Raw genomic sequence first — 18,465 nt, forward strand, 5'->3', positions numbered from 1 at the left:
AGGCTCTGTGACAGGCGGCAGCACGCAAGGGCCGGAGTCCAGTCTCGCCTCAGGCCGCCGCGTGCCTCGTGCCAGCGAACAACCTCGCACTGCCGTCCACGAAACTCCGCCAGAGTCACGTGCCGCTGGCCCCGCCTCACCGCACATCAGCAACTCCCCCACCCGCTGGGCTCGCGCGTCAACACGTGATCTCCGGCACCGCCCACGGCACCGGGGCTGATTTCCCCGGCCCTCCCACGTCGCTCGTGCTGCACCACGTGACCTCTGTCCCCGCCCCCGGCACAACTACGGGTCCACGCCCCACTCCACTCGCGCGGTGTCAGGTGACCGCCGGCCCCGCCCCCGGCCTTGTTGCTGGTTCCGCGCTTGGGCGGTCCCGCCTGCTCTGTGGCGGCGAGCGGCAGACGAGGAGATGGCTGCCACCTTGCAGCGCATAGAACGGCTGTCCAGTCGGGTGATTCGCGTCCTGGGCTGTAACCCGGGTCCCATGACCCTGCAGGGCACCAACACCTACCTGGTGGGGACCGGCCCCAGGTAAACGTTTCTCCACCCTCGCCATCATACATACCGGCCTGCGGAACGCACGGAGCTGGGGCTGCGGGGACTGCTCGCGGCGGGCGGAGAAGCTGTGCGCCCGCAGCCTGCGCCGTGGGGTCCTGCCCCAGCCCACCCCGATTCGGACACCCCCTCCCCTAAATCACTTCCTCCCGGGGTAGTCAACTGTCTTAACTTACAAATGGCTAAGGAAAAATGGGTATGTTTCCTGTTTTCGAGACCCAATTTACTTTGTTTGATTTTGAAAGCCAGAGTGAGGTTGTTTAAGCTGTTGAGACACTAGGATCGCTTGGAGTTAAGAATCCAAGAACGCGTTTACTTTCCTCACCTGACTTTCACTGGTGTTTGTCCCTGAGTTTGACTTCCGTTCGCAAAAGCGAGTGGTTGTATTAAGGCCTTTTGTCTTAACTCGATAGCGGACAGCAGGATTTCCTTGCTTCAAATTGCTCGAGTCTGGGAAAAAGCTAGCTAGCTTGGGGAAAGAAGAGCTAACTTCGTTTCTTGTTACTGTTGTGTGGCCTTAATTTAAATATTTTTAACAATTTTAAATTATTCTGCGAATGGAATAACCTGTCTGTAGTTCCAAGATTTTTATCTTGTTCAGACGCATTCTGTTTTAGTGGTCTCATGCAGAAACGGTGACATGCCATTTAGTGCACCGTAAGTGCATTGAGCAATCTTTGTGTAGTCCTTACTCTAGATAATAAAAATTGAAAATAAGATATAGTTTACCTTGAGCGCAGAATTTAATTATTCAGTCTGGACGTGTTCATCAGTTAAATTTAGTCACTCAGTCGTGGCCAACTCTCTGTGACCCCATGGACTGCAGCACGCCAGGCTTCCCTGTCCATCACCAACTCATGTCCATCGTGTCAGTGATCCCATCCAACCATCTCATCCTCTGTCGTTCCCTTCTCCTCCCGCCTTCAATCTTTCCCAACGTCAGGGTCTCTTCCAATGAGTCTGTTCTTCACATCAGGTAGCCAAAGTATTGGAGCTTCAGCATCAGTCGTTCCAATGAGTATTCAGGATCGATTTCCTTTAGGATTGACTGGTTTGATCGCCTTGCTGTCCAAGGGACTCTCAAGAGTCTTCTCTAACACCACAGTTGAAAAGCAACAGTTATTTGGTGCTCAGCTTTCTTCATGGTCCAACTCTCACATCCTTACATGACTACTGGAAAAACCATAGCTTTGACTAGACCTTTGTTGGCAAAGTAATGTTTCTGCTTTTTAATGTGCTGTCTCGGTTGGTCATAGCTTTCTTCCAAGGAGCAAGTGTCTTTTAATTTCATGGCTGCAGTCACCATCTGCAGTGATTTTGGAGCCCCAAAAAATATAGTCTCTCGCTGTTTCCATTGTTTTCCCATCTATTTGCCATGAACTAGATGTGTTACAATTAGTAAAATATAGCTGATTACTAAACAGTTTATTTAATAAGTATAGTTTATTGGGTTTTCATTTGAAGTATCCACTGTATTTGCTTTTTTCTGGTAAATCACAATTTTAGAAACAGCAGCTTAGAGAATCTGGAAGTATTGACCATCTAGCAGAAAGCAAAAAGTTGAGTCCAGGATAAATGACATAGAGTCAGACCTTTAAGCTGCCTCCGGGGTCTAGGCAAACAGAAAATTAAGCAGAAAAAAAAATTACCTGATATCTAGCATAGAGTCGGGGTTGGCTTAGACTCACTCACCCCAGGAAGTCAGTCCATAGGTATGCTCTTAGCATTTCAGTGTCATCTTAAATGAGTTCTAAAGTCAGTACCTAAGATTAAAATTGCATATAGTCAAAATTATTCTGGGAAGTCTCTCAGGAAAACACAACATAAGAGATCAGTGTACTGTCTCTCAATAAGTTCAGCACAGCCTGTTTTTCCTCCAGCGATGAAACAGATGGCTGGTTCTGTTTCAAAACCAGATGAAGAAGTTGGCGGGGGTTGGGTTCGATGTTGTATGAAAAATCCATACTGTATCTTTAAACACTGGAATCACACTCAGCGTGGCAAAGTGCTGGTGCTAAAAGACGTGAGGAACCTGAAGCCGATTGAGAGAAGAACAGATTCACCGTCTTTGATGTCCACTACTTAGACTACTATGAATGGCCAGTGGAATATGAGAGCGAGAGAGATGATGTTGAGCCCATGCCTCCGAGCTATGATAAGTTAATGTGCAGGTGCTGCTGCTCTGCTGTATCAAGTAGATGTTAGGTGGCTAGAAATGAATAGTAATTGGGTCCAGGTGATCCTGATAAATGAGATCCATCTATTCCACTAAGATCACTGGTGGCTCCTGTATCACTAAACCCAGTGGCATTTTACCATTCCCATCTTATTTGAACTTCAGTATCAGTTGATGCTGTGGACCACTCCCTGATTTATTGACACGGCCTTCTCCTGGTTTGCTCTCACCCCTCTAGCTATTCTACTCTCTAGCAATCTCCCTTATAGAATCATCTTCTTTACCAGATATTTTAAGCTTTTGAGTTCCTCAGGAGACAGTCCTCCTGTTTCTTCTGTTCTCATTGTTGTATTCTCTACCCAGGGGATTTTGACTACTTCCTGGGCTTCACCTGTTGTATTCATTAGTAACTCCCAAATTTATAGCTCCATTGTAGACAAATCCAGGTTTCATCTTCAGACAAGGGTAGCCAACTGCTTTTTTAAATCTCTAATTGGATACCTCAAATCCACTCAAAACTGCCTGTCTTCCTCCAGTTGTCTGAATCTTGGTAAACAGAACCATCCGCATATATAATCAAGTTAAGTACTTAAGTACCCTCCTTGACCACTTTTCTCTGCTTCCTGCACACACATATCCAAGCCATTATAAAGATCTCAACATTTCCACTGCTGTTAACCTGTCCAAGCCAGTACAACTCTTGCTTAGGCTTTTAAAGTAGTCTCTCACTGGCCTGTCTGCATCTACTTTTGTCCCTGTTCAATCCATTCTTCCCCACATAGCCAAAGTAGTAGTGTTATGGTTTTTATTTTTGTGTTTTGGTCACTTATCCTGCAGCAGGCTAGCCTAATGTATTCACTGGCTGATTGCAGGGTTCCAGTGGAATGAGCAATGGCAACCCCACTCCAGTACTCGTGCCTGGAAAATCCCATGGATGGAGGGGCCTGGTGGGCTGTAGTCCATGGGGTCGCTAGGAGTTGGACACGACTGAGCGACTTAACTTTCACTTTCATGCATTGGAGAAGGAAATGGCAACCCACTCCAGTGTTCTTGCCTGGAGAATCCCAGGGACGGGGGAGCCTGGTGGGCTGCCGTCTATGGGGTCGCACAGAGTCGGACATGACTGAAGCGACTTAGCAGCAGCAGCAGCAACAGTGGAATGAGAGGAAGTATGTAAAGACCTAGAGGCGAAGGCTTACAATCACTTTCATGTCAGTCCATTGGCCATAGGAAAACCCAGTGTACATCCATACTCAAAGGATGAGGAAACAGGCCCTAGTCCTTGGAGGAACTTCAAAGTGACATTTCAAGAGACATTGTTATATGTAGGTGAAAAGTGAAACTTCCTTTTTTCCTTGCAGGATGCTTAATAAAATGAGGTCCTGTTTGTAAAGTATTAATACAACTTAGTCTTGATTAAGTTGTGCTTTAATAAAACACTCTGGTATTTTTTTTAATTTTTGGAGACATAGTATTTCTTACTGTTTTAAATGGGATTTGATTAAAACAGAAAAAAGAAAGATTTCATTCATTCATAGTAGAAAAGTGCCTAAGTGCCTGCAGTGTTTCATGTAGTGTATTAAGGGTGTCCTATGAACTTGGCAGAAAAAATACACACGTAACAATAGCTTTGTTTTCTCTTAGAGACTTGTAGATACCATAAATCATCAGATAGCTCCCAAAATGAATATATAATTTATTATTTGATGTGACCAGTGAAGAGTAAATCTGCTGCTGCTGCTAAGTCGCTTCAGTCGTATCCGACTCTGTGCGACCCCAGAGACGGCAGCCCACCAGGCTCCCCTGTCCCTGGGACTCTCCAGGCAAGAACACTTGAGTGGGTTGGTTGCCATTTCCTTCTCCAGTGCATGAAAGTGAAAGGTGAAAGGGAAGTTGCTCAGTTGTATCCGACTCTTAGCAACCGCATGGACTGCAGCCTACCAGGCTCCTCCATCCATGGGATTTTCCGGGCAAGAGTACTGGAGTGGGATGCCAAGAGTAAGTCTAGGATAGTATAATTAAAGGTTTTAATCCAGTCATCACTGTCAGGAGAAGTTTCCAGTGTGGCAATTCAGTCAACATCAGAAGTCACAGAAGACATATCATTAATATATAAACTCAGGTTGTTTTTCCAGGGTAAGATGGGTTTTTGCCTTGCAAGACAAGTATAGCACATTTTTGATGTTAAAAAAAAAATGTAAAAAACAACAAGAAAAGCATAGCACATAGTAGATCATTCATAAACAGTTATTGAGGAATTAATGCACAAATGAATAACTGAGACTTTTCATCAAGATGAATCCTGTCTCCCCCAGCCTCAACTTGGGAGGGATTCTTGTGAAACAGCATGAATTTAAGAAGTTGGTGAATTGGAGGAGGAAAATATCGCCATTATTTCTTCAAAAGAACTTCAGAGAGAAAGACTGTTGCCCCTATGAAACAGTGCTGTTCTGTCACTCAGTCGTGTCTGACTTTGCAACCCTGTGGACTACAGCACGCCAGGCTTCCCTCTCCTTCACCATCTTCCTGGAGTTTGCTCAAACTCATGTCCGTGGAGTCGATGATGCCATGCAACCATCTCATCATGTGTTGCTCCCTTCTCCTGCCCTCAATCTTCCCCAGCATCAGGGTCTTTTCCATTGAGTCCACTCTTTGCATCAGGTGCCAAAGTATTGGAGCTTCAGCATCAATCCTTCCAGTGACTATTCAGGTTGATAAAACAGGGAGGAAGGGCAAACAAAGCAGAAGGAGGGTTCAGAACCACAAGCAGAAAAAGTAAGTTGTCTGAGTAAAGGAAGGAAACAGCTCAAACATCCCCCACCCCCACCCCTTGCTCCCCTGCTGCCCTCACTTTCACATACGGAAACCCCAGTACTTCATTTTGTATATAGTGCAGAAGACTAGATTTCCTTAGGCAAACCACTGAATCAGCTTCTTCCCTATTGCTCAGACATTTGAGGATGCTGTAAAAAATCTCGAGAGCAGAGTGAATAAAAATGCATATTCTGGCATCAGAATACCTGGGCTTGAATGTTGGTTCTGCCATTTCTTTGCAAAGTAACTTTGGGCCAGTTACTTAATTTCTGGATATAATAATGAAAAGCCTACCTTCAGAGTTTGTTACAAGGAATACAGTTGTAAAAACATGTACGATCCTTAAAACTGTGCTTTATTTTTATTTCTTTTAAATGCTATGTAAGTGTTCAATATCATTGCTATTCCTTGTTGAGACTCACATTTAGCTTTAAGTTTTTTCAAAGAATCTTAAGGTGAGATGATTATAGTTAAGCTTATGTGCATCTGGTTTTCAAGCACTTTGGAAGCAAGGCAATTTATGCAGTTTCTTACAAGTACTGTAAATTATCTACATGAGAAATATATTGATACTATGTGTTCTGATTGTGTGATTATCTTCTATTTAATTTTCAGGAGGATCCTCATCGACACTGGAGAACCATCAATCCCAGAATATATCAGCTGTTTAAAGCAGGCTCTGACGGAATTTAACACAGCCATCCAGGAAATCATAGTGACCCATTGGCACCGTGATCATACTGGAGGCATAGGAGATATTTGTAAAGGCATCAATAATGGTAAACAGAAAATATTCATTAAGCTCATTGAAGAAAACTGTGTTTTCAGGATCATTTAATTCAGTTAACAGAGCTAAGTAAGCTAGTAAACCATTTACTGAATACCCCATAATTAAATGGTACTTTCAGAAACTACTGTAACTTGAAAACTAGCCCCAGTTTTAACAAAGAAGGAAAGAAAAGTCCTATTTTCTACCTCTGATCTCTTTTACCTGGTATTTTTCCCCATTGCCCGGTAACAAAGGTCAGTTTCAATTTAGTTTGTTTGACACTTACTATTTCAGATTAAATACCAAGCAGCTACTGTTGAATGTTTACTGTGTGCCCGGCACTGTGCCCATCACGTGGCCTGAGTACTGTGAGGTGGGTGTGTTCTTACCCATATGTCTTCCAGAGCATAAGGCAATCACCGTGATAAACTGAACTACTGGGGAAGGGGTGTCATATTGGTAATTCTCTGTCCTTGAAACCTCTTACGTACTGACCCTTCACCATCTTTCTCATTCCCTCATCCCACCATCACACACATAGTTTCATCCATCCATCCATTCCTTTCCCAAACACTGGAGTGACTGCTATATGCAGGTACTATTCTTGACATAAGGAACCTAGCAGTGAACAAAACATGGAGCTTTATTCTCACAGGGAAGGTAAATGGTAAATGAATCATAGATCAGATGGTGACAGGTACTACAAAGAAAAGTAAAGCGACGACACGAAAGCAAGGGGAGAAAGGGTAAAGCCGAGGGGGGCGGTGGCAGAGATATCCAGGGTGGAGGGAGAGGCAGTGAGCCGTACAGTGTCTGAGAGCAGGGCTTACCTGGCTGAGGGCATTACAGGGCCAGAGATACTGTAACAGGACTGTGCTTGGCCTGTCCAAGGCACTGGAAAGACAAGGAAGTTGAGAAAGTTCATTCACACAAGGGATGCACGTAGCATTCAACTAGTAGTATTTGTATTACTATCTTTTTAGGCCTTGAGACTAATTGGGACACCAAGATATTCTCAGGCCCAGCACCAATATCACCAGGATGCTGATTGTGAAAACCTGTCTAACCTGACTGTCTTACTGCTCACTTCCTTTCTTCCAATCCAAGGGGACTGTCCACTGCAGTAAATTATTCTTTCTTAGTCAGATGTGTCCTCGCCTTTCTTTCTCTTATCCATCGTTAAATTTTGCAAATTAAAAAACTATACTGAGGACCCTTAATTATCTCTGGTCAGTTCTTTTAACGTGAGGGTCAAGGTGATGAATTAAAATATTTATGGCCCCCTTTTTCTCCTTCATGAATCAGCTTTATTGAGCTTGAATTCACATACATAAAATGGACCCATTTGAAGTGTAGAGTTTGGTAAACACTGATGTGACCACTCCAGTCAAGATAATTCTCCCAACACCCCAAAAAGATCTGCCAAAGGTCGTTTGCAGTGACTCCCCTTCCGCCCTCAGCAGCCACACATCTGCTTCCTTTCGCCGTAGGTTGGTTTTGTGTGTGTGTTGAAGTTTCCTGTGATGGAAGAATACAGAACCACTCTTTGTCTGGCTTCTCTCACACCACATCTTGTTTCTGAGATTCACCTGTGTTTCATGCGTCAGTAATTTGTCCCTTTCTTATTGCCAAATGGTAACTCATGGCAGGAATATACCACCATCTGTGTGTATCCATTCACCTATTGATGGCCATCTGACCCACTTTCTTCAAATTAAACATGAAAATAGGTTTGAGTTCCCTACAAAATAATATTTATTTAATAAATTAACTATTATGTTGATTTAAAAGGAGAAATTTGACACAGCTTTATATCCACAAAAACTTTAGTGCTTGTTTGAGACGTGGCTTGTGTTTCATTCTGAACTCTGTGGAAACCTGACCAGCTACACGCAGACCTTGAGTTGCTCAGCACTACAGTTGTTCAGAGGTAACTTTCAGGGTCTCCTCCCCAAAGTTCCATACATTTCTTCATTCTCTCAATTGCTAATCACTATCATTTTTGTTCCATTTCACTTTTTTTGTTCCATATTTTAATTATTTAAATTTTTTTATAATTTTGTTTAACTGTTAGCATGGCAGAAAATTTTCAGCTACTTTACAGTGCTAATAACCTATGTTTCTAACAGGACACACCAAAATTATGAATGCCATTTATAAGATTTTTATGGGAAGATAAGTTAATCGCTCAGTTGTGCCCGACTTTTTATGACCCCATGGACTACAGCCCACCAGGCTCCTCTGTCCATGGGAATTCTCCAGGCAATAATATTGGAGTGGGTTGCCATGCCCTACCTCAGGAGATCTTCCCAACCCAGGGATCAAACCTGGGTCTCTCGCATTCTTGGCAGATTCTTCACCATCTGAGCCACCAGGGAAGACTGCCTCTTAAGCAGACTGCTTACAAAATGTAAAATACAATGAGTATGTGATTTGGGAACTCCTAGAAAATGGCAACCCACTCCAGTACTCTTGCCTGGAAAATCCCATGGACAGAGAAGCCTGGTAGGCTACAGTCCATAGGGTCGCAAAGAGTCGGACACGACTGAGCGACTTCACTTTCACTTTTCGCTTTCATGCATTGGAGAAGGAAATGGCAACCCACTCCAGTGTTCTTGCCTGGAGAATCCCAGGGGTGGGGGAGCCTGGTGGGCTGCTGTCTATGGGGTCGCACAGAGTCGGACATGACTGAAGTGACTTAGCAGCAGCAGAGCCTGCTGTGTTGGTATTTAGATGGTCCTGCTTGAGAGTGCGGAGAAGGCAATGGCACCCCACTCCAGTACTCTTGCCTGGAAAATCCCATGGATGGAGGAGCCTGGTAGGCTGCAGTCCATGGGGTCATGAAGAGTTGGACACTTACTGAGCGACTTCACTTTCACTTTTCACTTTCATGCATTGGAGAAGGAAATGGCAACCTACTCCAGTGTTCTTGCCTGGAGAATCCCAGGGACAGGGGAGCCTGCTAAGCTGCCGTCTATGGGGTCGCACAGAGTCGGACACGACTGAATCGACTTAGCAGTGGCTTACAGGGAACCAGAATTTTACCAGACATGAGAACTAGATGGCCTCGGGCTGTCTGAGTGTTTTGGTTTGGTTTGGGGTAAATCTTATAAAATATATTTTGTTATCTGATAATTATTATTTTGCAGCTGAGGTTGGGCCTTTGCCATGTGTTTAACATCCAAGTCTTAGGAGTCAAACAGTTGCTTCCTGCTTTTCAATTAGAATGTGTTTTTATTAGAAAGTATTATACATGAGCAATATCACATGTTTGTATCAGCTTAAATAATTAGCATCAACAATGTTGTTATAATCCATAAACCTTAACAAATGACTGAGGGTTTCCTCCTGTTTAAATAATTATGTGATGGAGACAGAAAGTAGATAAGTTGTTGCCAAGAGCAGGGAGAAGGAAAGAAGAAGGAGTGAATACCATTGAGTACAAGGATTTGAAAACATTCTAAAATTTTATAGTGCTTATGCTGTGTAGTTCTTTGAATATACTTTAAAACAAACAAACAAACCTAACAACAATAGTGAGTTGCACATTTCAAAAGGGTCGAATTTATAGTATGTGAATTCCATCTCAATAATAATATGGTTGCTTTCAGCATGCCTGTCTTCATCTTGCCTGTATAGTTTGCTGTTGTGAATAGGATATGTGTTTTCAAATTGGCACATTATGATACAGACTTATTTTATCATATGACATTTGTTTTGTAATTTTGAGATAGTTATGAGTTTTTTTAGAGGGGTCGTCTGCCAAAGATCTCATAACTAGAGATAAACTATCTCCACTGCTTCACTGAAAGGCAAAATTGTGTAGATTACAAAATAAAAACAAAAAAGCCTCACTATCTCACTCTAGAATGAAGACAGCCTTATTGTGTAATGTCAGTTCCCAGCATGACATACTGTTTTTTGCCTCTGCCTCTTAAGATGCAAAGTAATGGAGTTTGGAGCTGAGAAGAGGGAAGGTCTAGTTGCTGTTGTTTTATTTTCTTTTTATTATATTTATGGTATTTCTTTCTCCTCCCTACCAGCCAGATTTCTATCCTTTGTCAATTTTCCTCAGAATGTTTTTTTCTCCTTCCTTATTTCCACTGATGCCACCCTAGCCCTGATGCTCACTATCTTTCAGCGGGTTTATTGCAGTCACCCCCACCCCACCCCCCCACCAACCCCCATCTTTGTGATCTCTCCCCCTGCAGTCTCCATGCCTACAGCCATCATACTTATCTACCTGCTAACACTATTTCATTTTCTTACTAAAGAGTGTACAGTAGCCACATACTGCTGCTGCTAAGTTGCTTCAGTCGTGTACGACTCTGTGCGACCCCATAGACGGCAGCCCACCACGCTCCTCTGTCCCTGGGATTCTCCAGGCAAGAACACTGGAGTGGGTTGCCATTTCCTTCTCCAGTGCATGAAAGGGAAAAGTGAAAGTGAAACCGCTCAGTCATGCCCAACTCTTAGCGACCCCATGGACTGCGGCCCACCAGGCTCCTCCATCCATGGGATTTTCTAGGCAAGAGTACTGGAGTGGGTTTCCATTGCCTTCTCCATAGCCACATACAGTGAAGTTTAAATCCTTCTGTTCTGTGAAGGGCACTTTAAGGCCCTCCATGATCTGAGCTCGTCTCACTTACCCCACTTTCCCTCCACATTTCCCAGCCAGTGTTTTGCTTTAGACAAGTAGGCAGCATCACGTTTGGCACATGCACAGAGCTCATCCTTGTTTCTCTGCCTTTACTAGCACCATTCCCCACAAGTCTTTCTCTGAACCTTTTCCCATCCTACTCATCCTGTAAGTCACACCTCAAGTTCTGTCGTGTCTACGAACCCCTTCCTAACTGTCGCTCCTTTCTCTAAACACTTGTTGCTTTTGTTAGCTGCATTGTCCATTTAGTATATCCATAAAATAGGCCTGAGTGTAGTCCTCTAATTATTGCCTGTTTGTGTTTTATTTCCCCAACTATGGCAGTTTTTAAGCACTTTGGGATCATGGTGCTTGTATTCACTATACGTGATATACTGGTTATATGATTGCCCACTCAGGTGTTGATTGGTTAAGTAATTGATTGTCTTTGTGTCAGGGAGGGTACTGTGGTTTACATTGATTTTAATGTTTTCATATCTCAGCCCTGAGTTTGGGGCTTCCTTTCAGCATTCACAGAAGGAACCTTATGTTCAGCATCTAACCCAGGAAAATATTAATACTGTTGCCAAGTTCCCTGTGTGATCCTCCATTTGACATGGAGGTTATTGTTACCTGAATTGTATTAAGTTCTGCCATGATGCCATATCTCTTTTACTTTGTTAGGCACTTAAATTAGAGAAGGAAACAGCAACCCACTCCAGTATTCTTGCCTAGAGAATCCTGTGGACAGAGGAGCCTGGTGAGCTGCCATCTATGGGGTCGCACAGAGTCAGACACAACTGAAGTGACTTAGCAGCAACAGACACTTAGATAGAAAAAAGTTCCTGGGTTCTGTACTGCTGCTCCTTAAACACCCATTTTCTTTTAAATTTTTATTTTTTATCAGAGTATAGTTGATTTACAATGTTGTGTTAGTCTCAGGTGTACAGCAAGGTAATTCACTTATGCATGCATTCGTGTCCCACTCTTTGTAACCCAATGGACTGTAGCACCACCCCCCACCTCCACAGGCTCCGCTGTCCATGGGATTCTTCAGGCAAGAATACTGGAGTGGATTGCCATTTCCTTCTCCAGGGGATCTTATAGATAGATAGACAGACATAAATATATATATATATATATATATACACACACACACACATATATATCTATTCTTTTTCAGATTCTTTCCCCGTATAGATTATTACAGAGCTTTGAGTAGAGTTCCTGGTGCTATACAGTATTCAGTACCCATCTTGATCTCAAAGCTAGCTTTGACTGTGAAGTGCTATTTCCAAATTTTGTATAAAAATAAGAATGACTAGAAAAACACAAAGGCTTTTATGTAGATCTGAAAGGGTATGATAGAATAAAAATCTCTTTGTTAAGGTGGGAAAAAATAGTTACCATCTCAGAGGTATGCTGCTGTAATTCATCCCAATTTCTGTTGCCTCTTACTGTTAATTTACTCAAGTGTTTGTGGCTCTATGGAAGTTGATCTTGTAAAAGGCTGAATTATCACTTAAAATGTGACTTCATATATTTTACATGTTTTGTGACTAGACACTACCTATTGCGTTAAAAAACTCCCACGGAATCCTGAGAGAAAAGAAATTATAGGCAACGGAGAGCAACAGTATGTTTATGTGAAAGATGGAGATATAATTAAGACTGAAGGTGCCACACTAAGGTAAGTCAGTGTCCGTGAGCTGGGGAAGCAGGGTGGGGATCTACGCCTATGTGTTACAAAAGTGGGAGAAGGGAGATTTCATCACATTTGCTTGTCTGAGTGAAGATACCTCAGGAAGGATACAGAAGATGTGCTGACATTGGTTTCTCTGGGAAGAGACAACAGGTTGCTTGATAAGCAGAGGAAAAGACTTTTCACTCAGTCTACCTTTCTAAAATTGTTTATTTGAATTAATTGAGGACCTTTTTTAATAAATCAAATTTAAATTTTAAAAAATGGAGTAGCTTCCTGCTAGGGTGATTTAGGGATCATCCCATTAGGTAAATTCAGAGCTCTCTCATGCTCTCACTTCCAAAGGCTGACCCATCCCTAGAGTAAACACATTTCAGGCCAGACTCATCTCTCCTGAGACCTGTCTGAGGGATTTGAAAGGGTATTTCAGATTCAACTTTAAAGCTGAACTAATTCTGGTTTTCTCTCCCCCCCAAACTGTACTTGCTTTCCGACTTCAAAATAGTTACTTTTCTTAGTACTTTATAGAAATTTTTTTTTTTGCTAAGATAGAAGCTGACTCCTCTTCACTCTTATTGTTCCTCCTTCTCCCCTCCCCACCCTCGCCTGCTACATTTAATCGGGTTAGTTTTTAACCTCAGAAATATTTGGCAGTGCAGCCTCTTTTTCACCATGTGTACAACCACTACCTCTTACTCAATCTTCCTGTCTTCCTAATCTAACCCTTCGTACCCCGTGTCACCTGGAACATGGAATAGTGCTCCCTGCACACAAGATAATGTTTGTTCCCCTGATGTGTCACAGTCTGGCCCCACAGGTTCCTGGTCTTCGCTGTCATCTCTGCCCTCATAGGCACAGTTACAAGGACATTCTGTGCATCCATGGCTTGGCTCGTACCATCCCCTGTACCAGGCATCACCCCTTCTCTTCAACTTGTCTCCCTGACAGATTCTTATCTGTTCATTCTTCAAACCTAATCCACCCAGTACTTAGTTTAAGAACCCTTTCTGGGCAAAATTCATTGCTCCTTCTCCTAACTTTTCCTATAACCTTTATTGTTTTGTCATAGCACATACTAAATTTAAGGTTTTTTTGTACGTAAGTACCTCACATAATCAACTCCTTAGCTTCACTAATTAATATTAGTTAATTCTAGTTGCTGTGGTCAACCAATCCAGAAATGGGTAATGGCTAAAACATGGAAGAAGTTTACTTCTCAGTCACAGAACATCCAAAAGTGGGTAGTGATTAGTGAGGGGCCCTCCTGCAAGTGAGGTTTCAAGCTCCTTCCATCTTGTGATTCCATTACCCTCAGTCCTTGCTTTCAAGGTCGCCATGCTCACCTCCCTCAACCCAGCAGGTGGAGAAGGAGGCATTGCAAGCACATTGACAGAAAAGGCAATTTGCAGACTCTGAAAAGAATGGTTTTCCAAATGAGTCTTTCTCAATTAAAAAAACCACAGGGTCTGTTCATAAATGCATTTTATTGTGATTATTCATAGGATTGTCTGTAAGATATGATACACACCGACACTATCATGGTGGTTTGATTTACATGTATTATGGTTCAGTAAACATCCATCATCTCATATAGATAAAAAGAAATGAAAGAAGAATAAAAAAAAAAAAAGAACAATTTTCTCCTTGTGATGAGAACTCAGGATTTATTCTCCTAACAGCTTTTTTATAGATCATACAGCAGTGTTTAGTCACCTTGTTGTACACTGTATGCCTTGGACTTATCTTATAATTGGAAATTTGTAGCTTTAACTACCTTTCCTCCATTTCTCCCTCCTCTCACCCTCCACCTCTGGTAACTGCATGCCTGATCTCTTTTTCTGTGAGTTTGGTGGGTTCTTTTTTTTTAAGATTCCACATATAAGTGAGATCATGTTGTATGTGTCTTTCTCTGTCTGACTTATTTTACTTAGCATAACGCCTTCAAGGTCCATGTACGTTGTCCCAAATGGTAGGATTTCCTCATTTGTTATGGCTGAATAAGACTGCATTGTGTGTATATGTGTGTGTGTTTCACAGCTTTCTCATCCATTCATCCATCAGTGGCCACTTAGGTTGTTTCCATGTTTTGGCTATTGTAAATAACACTGCTGTGAACATTAGGCTACAGATATTTTTGAAGTTAGTGTTTTCATTTCCTGAGCATCTATTCCTGAGAGTAGAATTGCTGGTGATATGTAGTTCTATTTTTAATTTTCGAGAGTTCTCCATCTTGTTTTCTGTAGTGGCTGTATCAATTTACAGTCCTGCCAATAATGCACAAGCGTTTCCTTTTCTCCACACACACAACAGCACTACGTATCTCTTGTGTTGTTGTTGATGGCCATTCTGACGGGCATGAGGTGACATCTTATTTTGATTTTAATCTGGATTTCCCCAATGACCAATAATGCTGAACAGTTTTCATGTCCCTGTTGGTCTTTCATCTGTCTTCTTTGGAAAAATGTCTATTCAAGTTTTTGGTCATTTTTTTAATTGGATTTTTTTTTGCTGTTGAGTTTTTTGAGTTCCTTATGTATTTTGGATGTTAACTCCTTATCAGATATATGGTTTGCAAATGTTTTCCCATTCTGTAGACTGTCTTCACATATTTTTATATTTGCTAGAAATATACCTACTGGAATCATTTTCATATAACATGAATACTTTCATTAACAGGTTGCAGCAGGTTTAATCGGACCAGAGATGATTTCTAACATCTCTTTAATTACTTGACATTGGTGCGACTATAAAAATGTAACTGTTTGCAATATATAAAACATATACTTAGAAACTATAAAAGCATAATAGTTCTTAATGTCAGTTCTTAATGCCTCTCAAAAGTAACTGCTCCGCTTACACTAGTAGCTTATGTTCTTGTACCTTATATCTATTACATTTTTAGCAGAATTTTTCATAAGGATTTGATTTTTTTTTTTTTTTTTGGTAAGGGAGAAATCATTCTAAGTTATACTCATTTCTGTTTTCTTCTTGTTCAGTGGCTAAGTCATGTCTGACTCTGTGCAACCCATGGACTGTAGCACGCCAGGCTTCCTTGTCTTTCACTATCTCCCACAGTTTGCTCAACTCATGTACATTGAGTCGGTGATGCCACCCAACCATCTCACCCTCTGTTGCCCCCTTCTCCTTCTACCTTCAATCTTTCTTAGCCTCAAGGTCTTTTCCAGTCAGTTGACTCTTCACGTCAAGTCGCCAAAATATTGGAGCTTTCAGCTTCAGCATCAGTCCTTCTAATGAATATTCAGAATTGATTTCCTTTAGGATTGACTGATTTGATCTCCTTATTGTCTAAGGGACTCTCAAGAGTCTTCCCCAGCACCACAGTTCAAAAGTATCAATTTGTCACAGCACTCAGCCTTCTTTATGGTCCAACTCTCATATCCGTACAGGACTACTGGAAAAACTACAGCTTTGACTGTACAGACCTTTGTTGGCAAAGTGATGTCTCTTCTTTTTAGTACACTGTCTGGATTTGTCATAGCTTTTCTTCGAGGGAGGAAGTGTCTTTCCGTTTCAGGGCTGTGGTCACTGCCCACAGTGATTTTGGAACCCAAGGAAATAAATTCTGCCATTGTTTCCACTTTTCCCCATCATTAGCCGTGAAGTGATGGGACTGGATGCCATGATCTTAGTTCTTTGAATGTTGAGTTTTAAACCAGCTTTTTCACTCTCCTCTCAAACTCTCATCAAGAGGCTCTTTGTTCCTCCTTATTTTCAGCCATTAGAGTGGTATCATCTCAGTCAGTCAGTTCAGTCGCTCAGCCGTATCCGACTCTTTGCCACCCCATGGACTGCAAAATGTCAGACTTCCCTGTCTATCACCAACTCCCAGAGCTTACTCAAACTCATGTCCATCAAGTCAGTGATGCCATCCAATCATCTCATCCTCTGTCATTCCCTTCTCCTCCTGCCTTCAATCTTTCCCAGCATCAGGGTCTTTTCCAGTGAGTTGGTTCTTCACATCAGGTGATCAAAGTATTAGAGTTTCAGCATCAGCCCTTCCAATGAATATTCAGGACTGATTTCCTTTAGGATTGACTGGTTGGATCTCCTTGCAGTCCAAGGGACTCTCAAGAGTCTTCTCCAACACCACAGTTCAAAAGCATCAATTCTTCGGTGCTCAGCTTTCTTTACAGTCCAACTCTCACATCCATACATAACTACTGGAAAAACCATGGCTTTGACTAGATGGACCTTTTTGGTAAAATAATGTCTCTGCTTTTTAATATGCTGTCTAGATTGGTCATAGCTTTTCTTCCAAGGAGCAAGAGTCTTTTAATTTCATGGCTGCGATCACCATCTGCAGTGATTCTGGAGCCCAAAAAAGTAAAGTCTCTCACTGTTTCCATTGTTAGCCCATCTATTTCCCATGAAGTGATAGGACCAGATGCCATGATCTTCGTTTTCTGAATGTTGAGTTTTAAGCCAATTCTTTCACTCTCCTCTTTCACTTTCATCAAGAGGCTCTTTAGTTCTTCTTCGCTTTCTGCCATAAGGGTGGTGTCATCTGTGTATCTGAGGTTATTGATGTTTCTCCCTGCAATCTTGATTCCAGCGTGTGCTGCATCCAGCCTGGCATTTCGCATGATGTACTCTGCATGTTAGTTAAATAAGCAAGGTGACAATATACAGCCTTGACGTACTCGTTTTCCGATTTGAAACCAGCCTATTGTTTCACATCCAGTTCTAACTTTTGCTTCTTGACCTGTATACAAATTTCTCAGGAGGCAGGTAAGGTGATCTCTCTTTTTTTTTTTTAATTTTTATTTTATTTTTAAACTTTACAATATTAGTTTCGCCAAATATCAAAATGAATCCGCCACAGGTATACCTGTGTTCCCCATCCTGAACCCTCCTCCCTCCCCATCTCTTTAAGAATTTTCCACAGTTTGTTGTGATCCACACAGTTAAAGGTTTTGACATAGTCAATAAAGCAGAAATAGATGTTTTTCTGAAACTCTTTTGCTTTTTCAGTGATCCAACAGATGTTGGCAATTTGATCTCTGGTTCCTCTGCCTTTTCTAAATCCAGCTTGAACATCTGGAAGTTCACGGTTCACGTACTGTTGAAGTCTGGCTTGGAGAATTTTGAGCATTATTTTGCTAGCATGTGAGATGAGTGCAATTGTGCAGTAGTTTGAACATTCTTTGGCATGGCCTTTCTTTGGGTTTGGAATGAAAACTGACCTTTTCCAGTCTTGTGGCCACTGCTGAGTTTTCCAGATTTGTTGGCATATTGAGTGCAGCACTTTAACAGCATCATCTTTTAGGATTTGAAATAAATAGCTCAACTGCAATTCCATTACCTCCACTAGCTTTGTTCATAGTGATGCTTCCTAAGGCCCATTTGACTTCACATTCCAGGATGTCTGGCTCTAAGTGAATGATCACACCATCGTCATTATCTGGGTCATGACAACTTTTTTGTATAGTTCTTCTGTGTATTCTTGCCACCTCTTCTTAATATCTTCTGCTTCTGTTAGGTCCATACCATTGCTGTTCTTTATTGTGCCCATCTTTGCATGAAATGTTCCCTTGGTAGCTCTTATTTTCTTGAAGAGATCTCTAGTCTCTCCTAGTCTATTGTTTTCCTCTATTTCTTTGCATTGATCACTGAGGAAGGCTTTGTTATCTCTCCTTGCTATTCTTTGGAATGCTGCATTTAAATAGGTATATCTCTCCTTTTCTCCTTTGCCTTTAGCTTCTCTTCTTTTCTCAGCTATTTGTAAGGCCTCCTCAGACAACCATTTTTCCTTTTTGCATTTCTTTTCCTTGGGGATGGTCTTGATC

General features: G+C 42.0%; 1 protein-coding gene across 1 annotated transcript in view; it reads left to right on the top strand.

Moving 5' to 3' along the window:
* The first annotated feature begins 322 nt into the window (after positions 1 to 322).
* Positions 323 to 18,465, top strand: part of LACTB2 (lactamase beta 2) — a 32,685-nt gene continuing 14,542 nt past the window's right edge. Inside the window, exons 1-3 of the mRNA XM_006080466.4 lie at positions 323 to 534; positions 6,164 to 6,327; positions 12,520 to 12,646. Coding sequence (XP_006080528.1) covers positions 413 to 534; positions 6,164 to 6,327; positions 12,520 to 12,646 — 413 coding nt within the window. The 5' untranslated portion in view covers positions 323 to 412. The remainder of the gene's footprint in view (positions 535 to 6,163; positions 6,328 to 12,519; positions 12,647 to 18,465) is intronic.

The sequence above is a fragment of the Bubalus bubalis genome, chromosome 15, assembly GCF_019923935.1.
Source record: "Bubalus bubalis isolate 160015118507 breed Murrah chromosome 15, NDDB_SH_1, whole genome shotgun sequence".
Classification (NCBI taxonomy): domain Eukaryota; kingdom Metazoa; phylum Chordata; class Mammalia; order Artiodactyla; family Bovidae; genus Bubalus; species Bubalus bubalis.